The following is a 19,053-nucleotide window of genomic DNA, read 5'->3' as shown; positions in this document are numbered from 1 at the left end:
AGAGTTGTTTCTAGAGTAACTTCTTAATTCACTAGATGTCTGAAACTGGAGAACATTTGTCTGCAAGAATCTTAAAGCTTTTACATTGATTACACACCTGGTTTAACTTTTTGTTTTCTCTTTATTTCTTCATCAGCACCACTCACAGTTTCCTTTTTGGAGCACTGGCTGAATTGCTGGACAATGCAAGGTAAGGTTTACCTGTGAACAACAGTTATTGAGGGAATTTCATGACATAACTCTGGTCTAGTTACCTGGGAAGATAAAAAGATCTTGTCATATTTTCCCATCTGGAATGTTTTGTGACTTGATTTCCTATAAAATCAAGGTATTCTAGGAAAAAGTATAGTTGAGAGAAATAATTATTCACCTTTATTTAATTTTAATTTATGATCAAACTTGAAGTCTGTTTTTATGTTAATAACCATTTAATAGTACATATTCGTTTAGATATTTTTTGAATTATATGTCAGTGTATACTTGTCTTGGATTTGGGCATTTATTGAAGTCTGCGTTGAAGCAAATTGTATAGTTAAGAAAATAGCTAACTTGTTGATCTCTTAATGTGTATCAGACATACATAAACACTTTATATATGAGCATTATGTCATGCATCCTTACATCTACACTCTGAGATGGGAATTAATATCCTAGTTCTACATATGTGGAAATTGATGCATAGAGAGATTAGATGATTTATTCAGAGTCACATAATTCATATTTGGCAGAGCTGGCATTCAAATTAGAGCAGTCTGGCTGCAGAATCTCACTGCCACATTTTACTGTCTCCAATAAAGGTATTAATGATTAAGGAATCCCTTAGACAATTTAAGTTCTACTCAGTAGTGTATTTGTGGGAGCTTGTGAGGGCCTTCTTCTTTTTTTTTTTTTTTAGTTAAATTGAATAAAGCATTTGACGTGTTTTATATTGGTATTACCTATAACAGAAGAATTTTTCCTACCTTTTCCTCAGAAAGCAAAGTCCATCCAGGAAGTAATATGCAGTTGTTAGATCAAGGATCTCAGTAGGAGCCTAAATTCCCTGCCACTGGTTGATAACAGTATTTTAGCTTTTTTTGCATTTGTTCCCCATTTTTTGCCTTAGATGGGAGATAACCCTTCTGAGAGTGTGACCACAAAGTGTAGTCAATTAACCAGCCATCCAGAAATTCCTGCCCGGCACTAAGTAGAAAGTCGTTATCTCCTCCTTTTAGGAAACTCTCTCTGTTGAGCTAATGGAATCATAAAAAGGGAGGGAAGTAGAGAAAAAGAATAAAGTCTGTTGTTCAGAGCCATGAACTCAGCTTGGAAGGAGCTAATAAGGATGAAGCCAAGACAGATAAACACTTCTGATTAGTTTCCCTAAAGGAGCTTAGGGTTGCTACTGTTGCTGCTGCTCAAAGCTTGGAAGCAAGGCTCCTCCTATGTCATTGGTCCTGCCTCCTACTGAATGGGCCCACTTTCAGCAACTTGACATCTGCAAGTCTGAAAGAACACATTTGTCTATTTTTCCAACTGTCTTTTCTCCTTTGAAGTTGTTTCTTTCATTCATTCAACGAAAGAGGACAAGTAAAATCAGAATGTAGAAGAAGTAGAACAATAGAAACAGTTTATGTAGTAGAGGTTGATTGGGAAAGAAAGATTGACTTCAGACTCAGGGGACTGAGAGAAATGTGATCGATAAACCAATTCTTAGAGCAGCATTTGTAAGCTGGCAGCCCCTTGACCAGGTCCAGCCTGTCTTATGTGTGTTTGGCTCATAGTGAAAGTTTGCACAGTGTTTATAAAGAAAAGGAAGGGAGAAAAAAGGAATTGTTTATAAGGTTTAAGATATTGGAGATACCAAATAAAAAATTTGGGCCCCCTCTGCCTTCCTTGAAAGATTAGGAGAAGTAGCCACCTCAAGGCCACATTCCTCCACGGGATCAGGGGCTGGAGGTGAGTAGCAGGTGCTCTCTTGGGACCAGCCTGTGCCTTCAGCTTTGCCTCATTTCCAGTTTTCCCCCGTGGACAGCCTCAACCCTTCAGTCCCTCTTTCTTCATGGACATTTGAGTTTTCCACCACTGCTTAGATGCTAGTATTTGACATCAAAAGAAGCTATTTAACAGACTTAAGATACTCAGTTGGTCTTATGAAGGAGAGCTTTATGAAGTCCCCATGTTATTCTAATAAATTCTTTTATATCATTGTATTCAATATTTTAATGATTTCCTGTAGTTTTAAAAATTAGAACTGAAAGACATTAAAAAAATATTGTAGAGAGAGGAGAAGAATATGTGATGATATAGGAAGGATTTGTTGGGGCCCTCTTCCTAATACAGTAGCTCTTCGGAGAGGAAGTATCCTGGGCTAAAGAACAAAGATTATTATAAAATGTCTTAATATATGATAAAGGCGAATTATTTTATGCCTTAATCCATGGAAGTACTGCAGGAAAAAACTGTCTCTTTAAAGACTTTCATTTCAGTACAGTGGCATTTTTTAAGCATTTATTGTATACATGGTACATTGTGTAATGCATGATTGTATAATGGAGATATTGATACCTATGTGTTACGGAACTGTAGTAAGGACTGGAAGAGAATTTTCAAAAATACATCATTCAGTGCTTGCTTGATACATCAGAGGTGCTCCAGAAATGGCAATGGTAACTCCAGATTGTCTATATAGGGAGGGCTGAAAAGCAGCAATTGGCTAGAGGAAGGAGCTATATGGGACTAACTTCTAGGCCTGTGGAGCAAGTACAGTGTACCTACTCAGATTTGTTTGGGGTAGTTTTGGGTTTAGAACTGATGGAACTTTTGGGAGACGCTCAGGTTTCCCCACCAGAGTTACGTAGTTGCTGTTGTTGCACTGAGCTTCCTTTTAGACTCTTCCCCACCTTAACTTACCTTCTTCCTCACCTTAACTTACCTTCCTCCTCATCAGCTAAGTCTTCCTTGCCTATGCCTTCCTCCTTTCTCTCACACCCTTGATACTGAAGCCAGAATCTTCTGGCCCTTTCTCCTTTTCTATTAAAAATTTTACTTTAAAAATAATTGTAAAAAAAAATTGTAAAAAATACAAAAATAATATCTGTGAGTTTTAGAAAATAGAGAATTTTTTTAAAAACAATGTTCATCAGTACTCTTATCACCTAGAAGAGGAGTCATCATCCTTTTCTGTAAAAGACCAGATAGTAAATATTTTCACCTCTGTGGGATATGGGGTCTCCTTTGAAACTACTCAACTCTGCCACTGTAGTGCTGAGGCAACCTTAGATACTATGTAATGAATGGGCATGATTGTGTTCCAGTAACACTTTATTTACAAACAGTTGATGGGCCATTTTGGTCCGTGGCTACAGTTTTCCAACCTCTAACATAGAGAAAACTCCTATTAACATTTTGATTTCTTTCCTTCCGTGTATGTTCTTTAAAATGTCTTCTTATAGTAAACTATTACCTAGTAATTTGATTTTTCTTTTTTTTTGAACTAAAATATGAAAAACATTCCATGACTTCTGGATTATTTGCCAGCCAGCTTTTTTTGTTGTTTTTTTTTAAAAAATTATATCCATTTTATTAGTTTTTTGTGTAATTCCCACTAAATTCCATCTCTTCTTTCACATTTCTGAGTTGCAGTCTTTTTCATATTCTCAAATTATGACTAATCATAGGTCTTATGACATAATAGCACAGTGAAACATTTTAGAAATTGATTTTGAAGCAATTTAAGTGGATTTTTGTATTGTTTGATATCTGACAATAAGTTATACCTTATGTAAGCAATTCATTTCATATTGAAGCAATAATATTTTTATATTGTTTCCAGAGATGCAGGGGCTGAAAGACTTGATGTCTTTTCAGGTGAGCAGATTTGCTTTCTTCTTTTATTTTCTTCTAATGGAAAGCCTGTAGTTATTTTGCTTGTATTTTATTTCATGAAATAAAACCACATTCTATAGAATTTTAATGTAATCTAAGTGCTTTGTGGGTACAGTGACTCTGTGGGGAGCCAGGGTGAGGAAGGTATACTCTGAGAGTCAAATTGTGTGCTAAAGAACCCATTTACAAAATTAGGTCTTCCAGAGTTTTGTGAATGTATCAGAGTGATTTGGAGCACTCAGTTTGCCTGCCATGAGAAACAGTTTTATTTTTAAAAGTATATTAAATTAATGGTTATTCATAATTAAGCATACATCATTCCCAACTTAGTAGTTTTAAAGTGTTTATGTGAATGTGCGGTATGAGAGCTAGAAAATCCAAACCAAATCTGTTTTCTTTGCTGACTTTATTCGTAGTCATCAAGTATTTATTGCACTCATTAGTTATCTCATTAGACTATGATGCTAATGAAGTTAGGTTCTGTGATCCAGCTCTGTAGAGTAATGCCCAGGTAGTCACGCGGCATCCCTACCACATTTCTGTCAGCTGTTCTGCAATATTGGTTACTGGTCACAGGTGAGAGGATATGCTCCATGATCTAAATCCATATCTCTGTTTAAAAAGCACCTCAGTTAACTGAGTGTTCTGAGCCAGAGGAGTGCTTATGCTTCATGAGGGAGATAGACGTGGACCTCTTGAGATAACTGAGGAAACAATAAATGACACTCTTCATCTCCTTCTCCTCTCCAGGTCCTGAAAAACTTGAGAAATAAAAAAAGAGTCAGCCTTTATTGCTGATAAATGTTAGGCTGGAGTATGTAGCTTAGTGTGAGAGAGCAAATGGACTTGCAGGTCAGACCCCGGGATCACGTGGACTCACCCACCCAGTGGAGTTGGGCTTCCTCTGAAACTCATCTGCCCTGGGACAAGGGATCAGGACTCACACTCTCTGCAGGCAGCTCTCTCCTAGGAGGAAAATGCAGGGTCAGAACCGAGCCTCCCCAGTTTATTCTTCCCTAAGTGACCAGTAGGTGAGTGAGCTCACCTCCACAGGGGAAAAGTGAGTGAAGGCATAGAATAGGGCCTTTCTAGTGAGAAAAAGTCATCTTCCCTTCCATATCCAATAGAGTAAAATAGGATGAACACTCTTGCATAGGAGAGACTCAGAGTATGGTGGGAACACAGAGAAAGAAGAAATTATGCCTCATATTAAGGGGCTAGAGCTTGAAATGTGGATGTGATTTTTGTCAGATACTCCAGGAAGAAAAGAATATTCCTGTCTAGGTAATAATTATGAGAAAACAAATGGAAATAGGCTAGTTCACAGATTCATTAATTTATTCAGTAATAATTTGTTGTCTATTATTCTAGGTGCTGGGGATAGTGCACTGAGCAAAATGTTGAGGTCTATGTCCCCCCGGAACATGTATCCTAATGGGGAGAGACAGACAATACAGAAATGAACAAATACGTAAATACAAGGCAATGATAAGTGCTAAAAGGGAAAAAAATAAAGCAGGATAAGAGAACAGAGAGCCATGGAAGGGGTATACAGCTTTTCATGGGTGGTCTAAGAAGGTTTCTTTAAATAGCTAACACACCAGCAAAGACCTGAATGATGTAAGGGAGGGAGCCACACAGATACCTGGTGAAAAAGCACTCAGGGAACAATGCCGAGGCTCGGTTGACTCGCACTAAGCGTCAGAACCAAATGAATGAGCATCTTCAATACCATACTAAGGTTTTTTCTGCAGTCAGTGGACCACTGAAGAACTTTGAGCAGTGTCAGTTTTCTAAGTAGACGTGCTCTTTTTTTTTTTTTTTTTTTTTGAGACAGAGTCTCCCTCTGTCGTCCAGGCTGGAGTGCAGTGGCGTGAGCTCGGCTCACTGCAAGCTCTGCCTCCCGGGTTCACGCCATTCTCCTGCCTCAGCCTACTGAGTAGCTGGGACTACAGGTGCCTGCCACCATGCCCGGCTAATTTTATTTTGTATTTTTAGTGGAGACGGGGTTTCACCATGTTAGCTAGGATGGTCTTGATCTCCTGACCTCATGATCCACCCGCCTCGGCCTCCCAAAGTGCTGAGGTTACAGGCATGAGCCACCGCGCCTGGCCAAGCTCTTTTCTTTTTTAAAGAAAGATACTCATTCCAGAAATACCTTACAAGAGAGTCTGGAGAAGTATGAAAGCAAGGATAGCAGGGAGGTATGGCTATGTGAATTACCTAGGCAAGATTTCATGAGAATTATAATAGGGCAATAGTACTAGAAATGGAGGAGGAGGGACAGATGTAAGCTGCATTTCATTCAGAGCACATGCACAATTGATGGAGGGTTGAGAAGACTTATCCATAGTCACAAAATACAACAAATGCAATCAGAATCCATGCATTATATTCTTTGGGGTTTGTGACTGGAGACCAGCAGAGAATGAGAGTGTTTATTTCACTCTACTTTCTCTAAGTACTCAGTTTATCATCATAAACAAACAAAATAAGATCTTGACCAAGTTGAGATTAAAGTGGCACTTCTTTTTTTTTTTTGAGATGGAGTCTCACTCTGTTGCCCAGGCTGGAGTGCAGTGGCACCATCTCGGCTCATTGCAACCTCCGCTTCCCAGGTTCAAGCAATTCTCCTTCCTCTGCCTTTCCAGTAGCTGGGATTACAGGCACACACCTGGCTAATTTTTGTATTTTTAGTAGAGACGGGATTTCATCATGTTGGCCAGGCTGGTCTCAAACTCCTGACCTCAAGTGATTCCCTCTGCCTCAGCCTCCCAAAGTGCTGGGATTATAGGCATGAGCCACCGGGCATGGCTGGCACTTACTTCTTTTTTGTGTTTATGTATATTTGGTGAAAACTGAACTTATAGTTCATTTTGGCTTAAAATTACCTATTCATGTTTTTATTGATTTACCTGTTCATTTTTTATTGAGACAAGTCATCATATGGCTATCAACCTAGCAAACTGATTTTCTTAAAAAAAATGGATAAAAAAAAGCAGGGACAATGCTTATGTATCAATACATAGGATTATTCTGGGGATACAAAGTTAATCTAAGATTGGACTAGTTTTCAGATTATATACTGTGGCCTTGAATTATTGTCAATCTTAAACTTCTGTCAACTAATTAATTTGAAGGCTACAAAATTCAAATGAAATATGTTTCCCGTGGTGTTTTATATGTTTGTGTGTATTAGTTCCAGTAAACATGGATATGCATTTGGTACTTTTTTTGAGTGCTTACTAAATGCCAGGCACTAGGCTAGGTGCTGCGTTTACACTCTTTAAGGAACTGGCATTTTAGTGTGGAGCCCATGAAAAATGTAGTGTGTAGCTGTACTTTGGTGGGTAGAGGGCCCATAACTTTCCTCATATCTCTGAGGTAACTGTGTTCCAAAAAAGTGTAGGAACCATTGGCCCAAAAGACAAATAGATATACGAACGGGTATTTTAATATACTACAAAGGTAGGAAAACAGATAAAGGGGTCATTAATTATGGGCACTAATGACATGGAAGGATTAGGAAAGGCTTCCTAAAAGAAGTCTGATATGAACTAATTGAAAGAGAAAATAGGCATTTGCCTGGAGAGTGAAGCATGGAAAGGGTGGAAGGGCATTATTTGCAGCAACTGGAATATGGAGAGAATGTAGAAAAAATGTTTGAGATGTTTAAGATTTGTTCAAGGGGAGTATTTATGCAGGAGTGGAAGGTGGCAGTATGGGCAGGTGAGGGGAAGACAAGAAATGAGCTTGGAGAGTTATCCCGATGGCCCTGTCATGGAGGGCAAACAAGATTTGTTAGGTGGTTGGATTTTATCCTGAGAGCAGTGGGAAGCCATGGAGAGGTTTTAAGCAGGAGAGCAGTGAAATGCACGACTGACGAAGACTGGCTGCACCCTGTGACTGTAGGCAGAGCAAGAAGGTAGGGCGCTGTTGTGATCCAGAAAAGAGATGGTGGTTTCCTGAAACCAGACAGTACACTGGGGATAGAGAAAGTGGTCAAATGGGAGTCATTAAGGCAGTGAAATCGAGAGGACCAGATAGTTGCCCGTGTGAGGGGTGAGGAGATGAAGAACATAATGATGATCCTGAGGTTTTGACTTGGACAGCTGAAGCTTAGGGGCAGGGTGATGCCATTTATTGAACAGGAAACAAGGAGGAGGAGAAAGTCTAACGTTTGTGTTTGTTTTGTTTTGGACATGCGTAATTCACAGGTGATAAAATATACCTGAAATTCATAGTTTTAAGGAATTGAAATAAACAAGGCCAGGTTTCAGAGTGGATAATGGGGGAGTATTAAATTTGGAGGCTATACTTGTTTGTCTCCAATTCCTAATACGGATTTACAAAAAAGGGACGTACTGTAGTATATGTCTGCTGGGAATCTTTGGTCTTTCTCAGCCATTTACTGAAGGAATACCCTTCTTTCTGCAAGCTCCTTCCAGGAGAAATATTTACAAAGAAGTGCAAATCAGCTGTGGCTATTATGCAGAGCTGCTCGAGGCTGAACCTGGTTTTGCATCAGGTGATTCCCAATCCTGGATGAACGTTAGAATAACTGAGGGAGATTTTACGAGAAAATACCAATTTCTGAACCCTATCCAAGACCAGTTACATTAGAATATCTCTAGTTGATTTCAATGTGCAACCAAGATTGAGAGCTACTGCCTTATGCAGAGAACTCAACAGAGTTGGATTCCCCTCATTGAACAGTGAGGAAATATCAGCCTTAGAGGGAGGACTAAACAGAACAAGTACCTTAAAGGGGGAGAGGAGGAATATCCTGACACAGAAGTTGAGGTAAGCAGGCCAGAGGACTAGGTAGAGAGAAGGCACTGGGAAAATGAAATGGTAGGCCAGATCCTAAAAATTTACAGACAAATAAGTAAATTAGAGAGAAGGGGGGGATTAGAAGTGGGCACATCACCATGAAATTATAAACCCAGAAAGATTAAGTATGTTTTATAAGTATGTATTCATGGGCTATCTTGAAACTTATTTACTTTTTAAAATCTTAATTCTAGGTGACTTTTTTTTTTTTTTTTGAGACAGGGTCTCTCTCTGTTTCCCAGGCTGGAGTGCAGTGGCGTGATCATAGCTCACTGCAAACTTGAAGTCCTAGGCTCAAGTGATCCTCCTGTTCCAGCCTCCCAAGTAGCCAAGACTAGAGGCATGTGCCACCATGCCTGGCTATTTTTTTTGAGATGGAGTTTCGCTCTGTCACCCAGGCTGGAGTGCAGTGGTGTGATCTTGGCTCACTGCAACCTATGCCTCCCAGGTTCAAGTGATTCTCCTGCCTCAGCCTCCAGAGTAGCTGGAACTACAGGCACGCGCCACCACACCCAGCTAATTTTTGTATTTTTAGTAGAGACAGGGTTTCACCATGTTGGCCAGGATGGTTTCAATCTCTTGACCTCGTGATCCACCCACCTTGGCCTCCCGAAGTGCTGGGATTACAGGCATGAGCCACCGTGCCCAGCCTATTTTTTTATTTTTAATTTTTAGTGGCTATAAGGTCTCACTATGTTGGCCAGGCTGGTCTTGAACTCCTGGGCTCAAGCCATCCTCCCTCCTTGGCCTCTCAAAGTGCTGGGATTACGGGTGTGAGCTACCACATCCAGTCTCTAAGTGACTTTTGAACAGAGAAGTTGACTTAATAAATGTTCTGGAAATGAATCTATGGGGACAGAAAGCATATCAGTGATTGCTTGAGGGTAAGGTGAGGGTGATGGGACATGGAAGGGTCCTAAGGGAGGGTTTACAAAGGGTCAGGAGGAAACATTTGAGGTGTGGATATGTTCACTGCTGTGATTGTGATTATGATTTCATACGTGTGTGTGTGTGTGTTAAAATTTGTCAAATTGTGCACTTCAAACGTGCAGTTTATTGTGCATAAATTATTCCTGAATAACACGCATTTAAGAAAGAGAAATGTGCTAGAACTCATATGTCCAACTACTGAAATTATTTTCAGGGCCAGTTTACAAACTGGGCACTAAAATTAGTCTCATTAGTTTTAGTTACAGCTTTAACTTTATTTATTTATTTATTTATTTTAGAGACAAAGTCTTACTACCTTGGGCAGGCTGGTCTTGAACCCCTGGCCTCAAGTGATCCTCTTTCCTTAGCCTCCCAAAGTTCTGCGATTACAGGCATGAGTCACCACACCCAGCCTACCTCCAACATTTTTGTAAACCAAAGATTATATTATGTAATTTAGTGATATCTTTAAATCATCCTAATTGATTTCTTATCTGAACTTAGCCATTTTCAAAAATTAAATGTGTCTTCAAGAGGTAAATATTTGCTCCCATGAAGACACACTCACAAATGGCTCTTATGGGAATTAACTACTTAGAAGGGAGCCTGATGGATTTAATAAGAATGGCCTAGATTTATTTTATAGTTGTGCTTTGGTGGAAGGGCACAAAGGTTGGTCAGTTTGAGCAAAGGATCCTGGGGTCACTTCACCATTTACCTTTTTCCCTCCCCACAGAGAGGAAATGCCTGACATTTAAAGGATAGTCCAGTTGCAGAGCAGAACATGTCCTGCTGTATACATAATTTTTTCACATGTAGATGTTTTGTGTTAATTTAAAGCCTTTATGTTGCATGATTATTTTTCCCCTGCAGTTTCTTGTGAAGCTGTAGCCAAGACTCCACTCTAGGCTCCATCTTTGTGCCATAACTCTGTCACTCTGTGGCTGCATTGGAGGAAGACGAATAATTATTCTAGCAGCATAACTTTCTGACTAACAAATTAAGCCCGATATTTATTAGTAATAACTGCTTTCTCTTACAGTGGATAATGAAAAACTGCAGGGGGGATTCACGTTGTGTTTCCTGGATGATGGATGTGGCATGAGCCCTGGTAAGTTAATTATCTAGATACCTAACAGGCTGTTAAAGGAAACAGTCTGAAAACCTACAAAATAAGTAAAAATACATTGAGTTATCTATGCAAAAGCAGGTATGGAGCTATTAAGGAAAATAAGCCCCAGACTTTTTGTTGAACTTTTTAGGTTTAAGTATCCCAGCTGGCAGAGTAAATTTATTGTAACCATCTAAACCAAGACAAAAAGTAAATGTATATTAATATTGTCAGAAAAATGAAAGGCAAATGTTACTGATTATAAGAAATAAGCATCTGGGAATGAATGGAAAACAAATAGTCACTGAATGGACTCTGAGATTGTTTTTAGCTCATCCTTTAGGTATTGCTTGTGAGAGCCCCAGGCAGTTTCCTGTGCCTTTAGGCTATTTTTAATTTTGCTTAACCGTGAGGTAGAGATTTCCTCTCCTTGTTTTTAGCCTTGTTTATTCCTCTGCATTTTGAAAGATTTACTTGCTTCAAATGAATGTTCCCATCATAAAGAATACATCTACAATATATTTCATGACTTATCTTTGTGTATTCAAGGTTAGCACAAAGCCAGCACATTATGGGTATACAGTGTCTGTGTGCTGTGAAATTGAAATGTGATTCCATCTGAGGGCATTGGGTTGTTTTAGATATTGTATTCCTGAATTCTGTAAACACGGTGTGTTCCACAAGCCAGTGTTTTTGACTGCTCGATTTAAAAAATGGTGAGAGAGTTCAAGTAATATGGTCAGTTCCACAACTGAGGAAAGGATGCATCAGTATGCTCAAATATTGATTTGCTGATAGAAGCTGAGAATATGAGGTACGGCAAATATCTTATTTCGGCTCTGAAGTTTCCCCTTGGTCTGAATAGTTGAAGAGTATTAGCAAGTTTAGAAAGACTATTTCACCCAGTTTTGTTCTGACTTCAGATAATTTTAATTTTTCCAGGTCATTTTGATTAAAAGTATTCTTGGTCTTTTATTGTTAAAATGAGAAAGAAGAGTTTGTAACAACAACAGAAAAAACGCATGCTGAAAAAAGTAATTTTTCACTTCTAGCCTGAATATTAAGTTCATTTTTTTTTGAATTCCTAAAATAAATGACAGAATATATGTGATATATTCTAAGGGAATTCCTTATGAAAAGAAGCAACTCTTTTTATATGGGTCATGAACAAAATGTTTGAAACACAGACAAGTGACGGATATTCAGACCTTCAGAAGGAACTCACACTTCAGTTACATAGTAGCATCAAGTAGTAATAAAGTAGAAGGAAGATGACTAAAAGTAGAATCTATCCCTTGTTCAAACGGAGCTAGATCAATCTTGACCCATAGAAAATGACTACAGTGCTTTCCGAGTTTTTAAAAAATTCTCTAGTCTTGCCCCTTAACAGTCCATTCCCCACACAGCATCCTGAGTAATTTTCTTTCTTTTAATGTACATTTTGTCATATCATTTTCCTGTTGAAAACCCTCAGTGGTTTTGCATTACTTAATACAATTTGTTCTCTCAGCATCTCTTCCAAGGCCTTACATTATTTGGCCCTATTCACCTCTTTGGCCTTTTCTTGTTCTTCCCACTTCCTCGCTTAGAACATTCCACCCACACATGGCTGACCCCTCATCATTTGAATCCATCTCCTGTTAACCATCTGCCAGTGGCCTTCCCTGATCATTCTGTCTGCAGGCCACATTCCTGTTAATTCTCTATCACATTACCCTGGTTTTGTTTTCTTCACTTAATACTCTCAGTCAGAAATGATCTTGTTTATTAGTTTACTTTCAGTCTGTTTCTCCTACCACGACACAATGTTGTCCAAGGCAGGAGCCATGCCCGGCCTGTTCAGTGGTTTATTCCCATGCTCAGAACCTGGCAACCATGTACGTGAGTTCATGTAGTGTGTAATGGAACATATGGGATTTGGTTCAGAGCTATACCATGTCTGTACCAAGACTTACAACTTTGGGTTATAATCCTAGCTGTACCTTCTATCAGCTCTGTGACCTTGGGCAGGTTTTTTAAACTCCTTAGACTTACATTTGCTCATCTGTGACATGCAGGTCATAATAATAATACCTTTCTTGTTTTGTTATAAATATTAAATAAGCTGTGCATGTAAGTTTACAACATAGTACCTAGCATGTACTAAACAATCAATAAGTGTTAGCTAATATTGTCATTATGGATATCCTTACCTAATGCCTAACCCCTCATAGGAACACATCATAGGAGGTCCAGTTAGTTTCAGAGAAGCAGAATGGTTGGTGGCTTTTACACACCTCATACCATGTGCCACTGAACTATAGCATGTCTGTACCCAGACTGACACAGGGTCCTCGGGACAATTCTTCAGCATGTATTCAGGTAGGCCAATAAGAAGAACATTCTTGGCCCTGGAGGTTGGTATTAATATATTCTGAAGTCCAGAGGATTGCTGTCTAGAACTCCAGAATAGCTGGAGAGGTCAGGAGAATGACTTGGAACGTCTGAAATGATTAGCCTTCTTTCCCAGGTAATATCAGAGCAGAGGCCATCCTGCCCCTCTTAGTCTCACATGGGCCTGGTTAAGGGCTAAATTTGTGGGGAAATTACTAGTGGTACAAATAATTATAACACTTATAATTTGGTAACACCCACCAAATGCCAAGTTTTGTGTTCAGTATTTCACAAATGCATCATCTCATTTCATTTATTTCATTTATCTTCATCAGCAACACTGTGATGTAAGTATTACGTAGTTCCCTCTTACAGCACATGGAAATTAAGGCTCAGACTTTTAAACTCTACCTAAGGCCGCATAGTTAGGTCTGTCTCATCTCTTTCAGTATACAGTTGTTTCTTAGTATCTGTAGGGTACTGATTGCAGGACCTTTCTAGGATAGGATACCAAAAGCTGTGCAAACAAGATGGCACGGTATTTCCATATAACTTATAAATATCCTCCTGTATACTTTAAATCTTCTCCAGATTCCTTATAATACCCAACGCAGTGTAAATGCTATTAAATAGTTGTTATACTTTATTGTTTAGAGAGTAACGACGAAAAAAAGTCTGTACATGGTCAGTCCAGATGCAATTTATTTTTTTCTGAATATTTTCAGTCCAAGATTAGTTGAGTCTAGGAATGTGGAGCTTGCCGTACCTTGGGCTGACTGTAATACCACTAAGACCCTTGTCAGAGACTATGGATTCTGATGAAAATCCTTGTCTCTGGGCTGACCCAAGAGTTATGGGTTTGCCCTGATGTTCTGAGGAATATGAGATCCTGACAACTGGGCCTCAGGCCAGTGTCAAAGAGTCTTCCTAACCACCTTAAAAGTCACTGTCAATTACAGAGGAAGCTTCAGACATCATTTACTTTGGACGATCCAAAAAACGGCTGTCAACCATGAAGTTCATAGGGCAATATGGCAATGGTCTTAAAAGGTGAGAATTTTTCTTCTCTTAAGACATGTATTATTGATACTGGGAACACTGTTTATAAAGCAATTTACACAGAATGATGCAGGCATGTAAAGCTTTAAAAAATATAAACTTGAGGCAAGGGTGACCTACTTTGTGTTGGAATCTCCATGTACAAAACTGACTTTTTTTTTTTTTTTTTTGAGACAGTTTCTCACTCTGTCACCCCGGCTGGAGTGCAGTGGTGCGATCTCGGCTCACTGCAGCCTCCGCCTCCCGGGTTCAAGCGATTCTCCTGCCTCAGCCTCCTGAGCAGCTGGGATTACGGGCGTGAGCCACCATGCTCAGCTAATTTTTGTATTTTTGTAGAGACAGGGTTTCACCATGTTGGCCAGGCTAGTCTCGAAATCCTGACCTCAAGTAATCAGCCTGCCTCGGCCTCCCAAAGCGCTGGACTTACAGGCATGAACCACCATGCCCAGCCCATAACTGACTTTTATCTTTACAACATTTTAAGTTAATTCTCCCAAATAATAAGGTGAATCCTCTTTCAAAGATTCCTGAAGCGGTACTCCTGGACTTTAGCGCTATGTTCTGTTGTTTCCCAAAGCATATTTTAACCTAGGTGCTGTGTCTGGAGCTCTTTTTTTTAGTATGCTGCATTGAAAGGTCAGGACATGAGGCTCACTTGTACGGCTCCTGCCTGAGACAGATGATTATTCTTTTGAGCCCTGAATGGACCTTTTCCCCTGCAGCCAAACCTCAAGCAAGAGTGTGGAGCTGGCTTAGTTCAAATTCTTCTGCTTTACTTTGAAAAAAAAAAAAAAAAAAATTCTACCCTCTTGATGATGGGTCAGCAGAACAGTGTTGGAAAGAATATCCTGTTACAGTACACAGTGATAACAGCCTGCCTGTTTCTTCCTTTTTAGTATTTGAGATGTAAAACATGATGTTCTTCATTTTTAATATAGTGGGTCCATGAGAATTGGAAAAGACTTTATTCTTTTTACGAAGAAGGAAGAAACGATGACCTGTGTGTTTTTTTCTCAGACATTCTGTGAAAAAGAAAGTCTTAGTGAGGTAAGAGTTGAAGTTTTCCTTCTGTTCCCATAGCAATGATGTTGCTTTCATTTACTCTCTCAGGAGGTGAAGTCTTGTCATGGGTTATTTCTGATATGATTTAGAAACTTAGGAATGTGTTTGGGAAATGGAGAGAAGGTATCAAGACATTCTGGAGACATCAAAGACCTGTCCTCTTGACCCTTTCCTGAGAACTTCATTTTTATTATCTATGTGCTCAAATCTCCCAAAGTAAGAGGCTCCCTTAGACATGATAAGCTTTTTAGAAGAAACCTGCAAAATCTTTCCACCATATATGCCATAAATGGATTATCATTTTAAAAATAAATAAAATATTGGAGTCAAAGACTTGGAATACAAAATGTAAAGAAATTGGATGCAAAATAGACTTAAAACTGTAACTCTGGTGACCATAATTTCAACTTCATTTGCTGATCCAGAGGCATTTTATTAATTACCAGTGCCTGAGTTTTATTATTATGGCTATCTGTTATAATTCAGTATAACAAATACATGTTGAGGAACTACTCTCTGCCTAGTACTGGATACACTCTATGAAGGTAGAAAAGAAGCAGAAGGTCATATGGCCATCTAAGAGTCTTCAGCTTTATCACAAAATAAGGTAGACACATATGAATTGGATAAAAAAGTGAGGGTATTTAAAAAGAATGCTCCTCAATGAGTCTGTGTGGCTGCTGTTACCAGGTTATCAAAAGCAATGATATGGATGGAGAGATTAGAGGGCCTTGAGTGCCCAATGAGGGTTTTATGGAGAGAGTACAGCTTGCAGCTGGAAAAGCTGGTACTGGAGAGTAATGGCCTCAGCAAGTCTCAGACCTGGAGATGCATAAGGAGTTTGGATGGACGGTGTGGGACGGTGAGACTGCCAGTGGGTGGGGTTGGGTGACAGGAGCAGTCTGCAGGTAAAAAGGAGTAAGCCGTGTGGGAGCCTGACCTGAGGAAAAGTGATGCTGTAAGCATTTATGTTGCATGTTGTGTGTGTAAAGGGCATGGAAAATTGGGCTAACCCTTAATTATAGCTTTCTTAAAATGGGCCGTTCCCTTTAAAAAAAAAACTAAAAACAGCAACCACTTCCCATTTCTACTTCCACAGAGACAACCTCTTACAACAATATTAACAAGTTCTAGCTGGGCATGGTGGAGTGCATCTGTAGTCCCAGCTACTCGGGAGGCTGAAGAGGGAGGATCACTTGAGCCCAGTAGTTTGAGGCCAGCCTGAGCAACATAGTGAGACCCTGTCTCAAAAAAATAAAAATAAAAATAAAAATAAATGGCCTGTTCTTTTGATATTTACCTGCGTATCTCTAAATATCATGCTTGTGTTGCTACTTACTTGATTTTATCTAGACATTATCTATTAACCTCCCACTACAAAAGAGGATTTACCTACCTTTTTTCTCTGCTTCTATCATATAATCATAGTCTTCTCATCCCCCACCCTCAACATAGCTTTATTGTGATTTTAGTTATGACAATATTCAGTATTTACTTTATAAGACTTTATAAACACTGTTCAAATTATACCAAGTCATCAACTATTATTTTTACTTTTCATGTACAACTTATTTCCCCTAAAATTAATCATTGACTGCTTAGTTTTTTATGTGTATTACTGTCACTGAATATTTGCTTGGTTTTCTGTGTTCGTGTCACTGTGTTAACCCCAGTCTCAAAGTGCTGTCCTCTCAGTCCCATCTTCCTGATAAAGTCTGCTCAGGGCTTTCTCCTATGCTGCAGCTCACACTCCTGCTTCCATGGCGGTGTTCATCTGCCATCCTGGGATCTGCCCTTGCCCTCATCTTGGTGATTCCCTTCCCCTCTCTTCTGTGTCATCTCTGAGATCCTAGATCTCACGTCTTCTTCCAAAACTTGCTCTCTCTCCTTGGTACAGCATGCTCTCCAGTGACTTCTTGAGCAAAGGAACATAGGGGGCAAAATATCTGGAGACCTCACATGCCTTAAAAGGTTTTTATTCTACCCTAACACTTAATGGTAGTTGGGCTTGGTATTATTTCTAGGTTGGAATTTATTTTCCTTCAGGATTTCAAAGGTTTTGCTTCATTATCTAGTTTCTAGTGTTGTTATTGAGAAGTCTCAAGCCATTTAATTACTTAATCTTATATGTGACCCATTTGTTTTTTGTTTGTTTGTTTGCCTTTATCTTTGAAGGTCAAAAGAATCTTCTTTGTCTCAGTATTCTGATTTCAATGTTTTGCCTTTGCGTGGTCTATTTACACCCATTATGCTGGTCACTTGTTGAGTCTTTTTGATTTGGAAACTCATATTCTTCAATTCTGGGATAGTTTCTTGTAATAGCTGATGATTTTCTTCTCTATTCATATTCTCTTTTCTATCCTTTTGTAACTCCTGTTTTTTAGCTATTGTATTCTGGAAATGGTTCTCTAATTTTCTTAGCCTTTCTTTCCTGTTTTCTGAGTTTTATATTTTTGTTTTATTTTCTGGGAGATGTTCTAATATTTACTTGTGAACCCTTTTGTTACCAGAAAGGGGTCTGATCCAGACCCCGAGAGAGAGTTCTTGGACCTCGTGCAAGAAGGAATTCAAGGCGAGATCATAGAGTGAAGTGAAAGCAAGTTTATTAAGAAAAAAGTAAAGGAATAAGAGAATGATTACTCCATAGGCAGAGCAGCGGCCTGGGCTGCTCAACTGAGTATACTTATGGTTACTTCTTGATTATATATGCTAAACGAGGGGTTGATTATTCATGAGTTTTCCAGGAATAGGGTGGGCAATTCCAGGAACTGAGGTTTCCTCCCATTTTTAGACTGGTGGGGGTGCCTTTTAGCATGCTGATACATTATAATTAGCATATAATGAGCAGTGAGGATGACCAGAGGTCACCATCTTGGTTTTGGTGGGATTTGGCCAGCTTCTTAGTGAAGCTGGGTCAGCAGGGTCTTTGTGACCTGTATCTTGTGCCCACCTCCTATCCCATCCTGTGACTAAGAATGCCTGACATGAAAATGCAGCCTGGTAGGTCGCAGCCTTATTTGACCCAGCCCCTGTTCAAGATGGAGTCACTCTGATTCAAACACCTCTGACACTTTCACTGAAGTTTTTTCTGTAATCATATTCCTAATTTCCAAGAAGTCTTTCTTATTCTCTGAATGTTTCTTTTTCAAGAATATCTCATTCTCGTTTCATGGATACAGTATTTTCTCTTATAACTCTGAAGATATTAACAATAACTGATTTTTGCCCTGTTTCATCTTTTTATGGTTTCTGTTTTCACTCAGTTACTTTGTTTATAATTGTTTGTTCTCTATTATCATACTAGAGGCTTTTCTTTTTTTTTTTTTTTTTTTTTTTTGAGACAGAGTCTCGCTCTGTGGCCCAGGCTGGAGTGCAGTGGCGCAATCTCGGCTCACTGCAAGCTCCGTCTTCAAGCAATTCTCCTGCCTCAGCCTCTCCGAGTAGCTGGCACTACAGGCGCCCGCCACCGCGCCCGGCTAATTTTTTTGTATTTTTAGCAGAGACGGGGTTTCACCGTGGTCTCGATCTCCTGACCTCGTGATCCGCCCGCCTCGGCCTCCCAAAGTGCTGGGATTACAAGCGTGAGCCACCGCGCCCGGCCACTAGAGGCTTTTCTTAGATGGCTGTTACTCCTGAATACTTTAAAGATAAGTCCAATAAAATGATGAGTGCAAGCTCTGAGAGTGTGAGTGGGACCTGGCTGCTATGACTGTCACAATAATGTGATCTAACTGAACTTTTTTTTTTATTGGGGAATCCTTAATGTAATTGTCTTTGTGTCTTTCCTTCTGGGTTGGTCAGATTTTTCAAGGAAGACT

At 39.4% G+C, this 19,053-nt stretch overlaps 1 protein-coding gene and 1 long non-coding RNA gene across 3 annotated transcripts in view; one reads left to right on the top strand and one right to left on the bottom strand.

Annotated features, from left to right (window-relative positions):
• Positions 1-19,053, top strand: part of MORC1 (MORC family CW-type zinc finger 1) — a 180,141-nt gene that overhangs the window by 3,498 nt on the left and 157,590 nt on the right. For both annotated transcript variants that reach the window (XM_055259777.2, XM_055259776.2), the window contains exons 2-6: positions 137-190; positions 3,815-3,849; positions 10,673-10,741; positions 14,074-14,164; positions 15,112-15,220. In XM_055259777.2, the coding sequence (XP_055115752.1) occupies positions 137-190; positions 3,815-3,849; positions 10,673-10,741; positions 14,074-14,164; positions 15,112-15,220 (358 nt within the window). The remainder of the gene's footprint in view (positions 1-136; positions 191-3,814; positions 3,850-10,672; positions 10,742-14,073; positions 14,165-15,111; positions 15,221-19,053) is intronic.
• Positions 4,257-13,121, bottom strand: LOC129471322 (uncharacterized). The gene is made up of 3 exons (XR_008653553.1): positions 13,018-13,121; positions 4,748-4,833; positions 4,257-4,628 (listed from the first exon to the last, which is right to left on the bottom strand). It is a non-coding gene; the product is annotated as an uncharacterized lncRNA (long non-coding RNA).

Source organism: Symphalangus syndactylus, chromosome 21, assembly GCF_028878055.3.
Source record: "Symphalangus syndactylus isolate Jambi chromosome 21, NHGRI_mSymSyn1-v2.1_pri, whole genome shotgun sequence".
NCBI lineage: Eukaryota > Metazoa > Chordata > Mammalia > Primates > Hylobatidae > Symphalangus > Symphalangus syndactylus.
The sequence above is the reverse complement of the archived record's forward strand: the minus strand, read 5'-3'. Positions and strand labels throughout refer to the sequence as shown.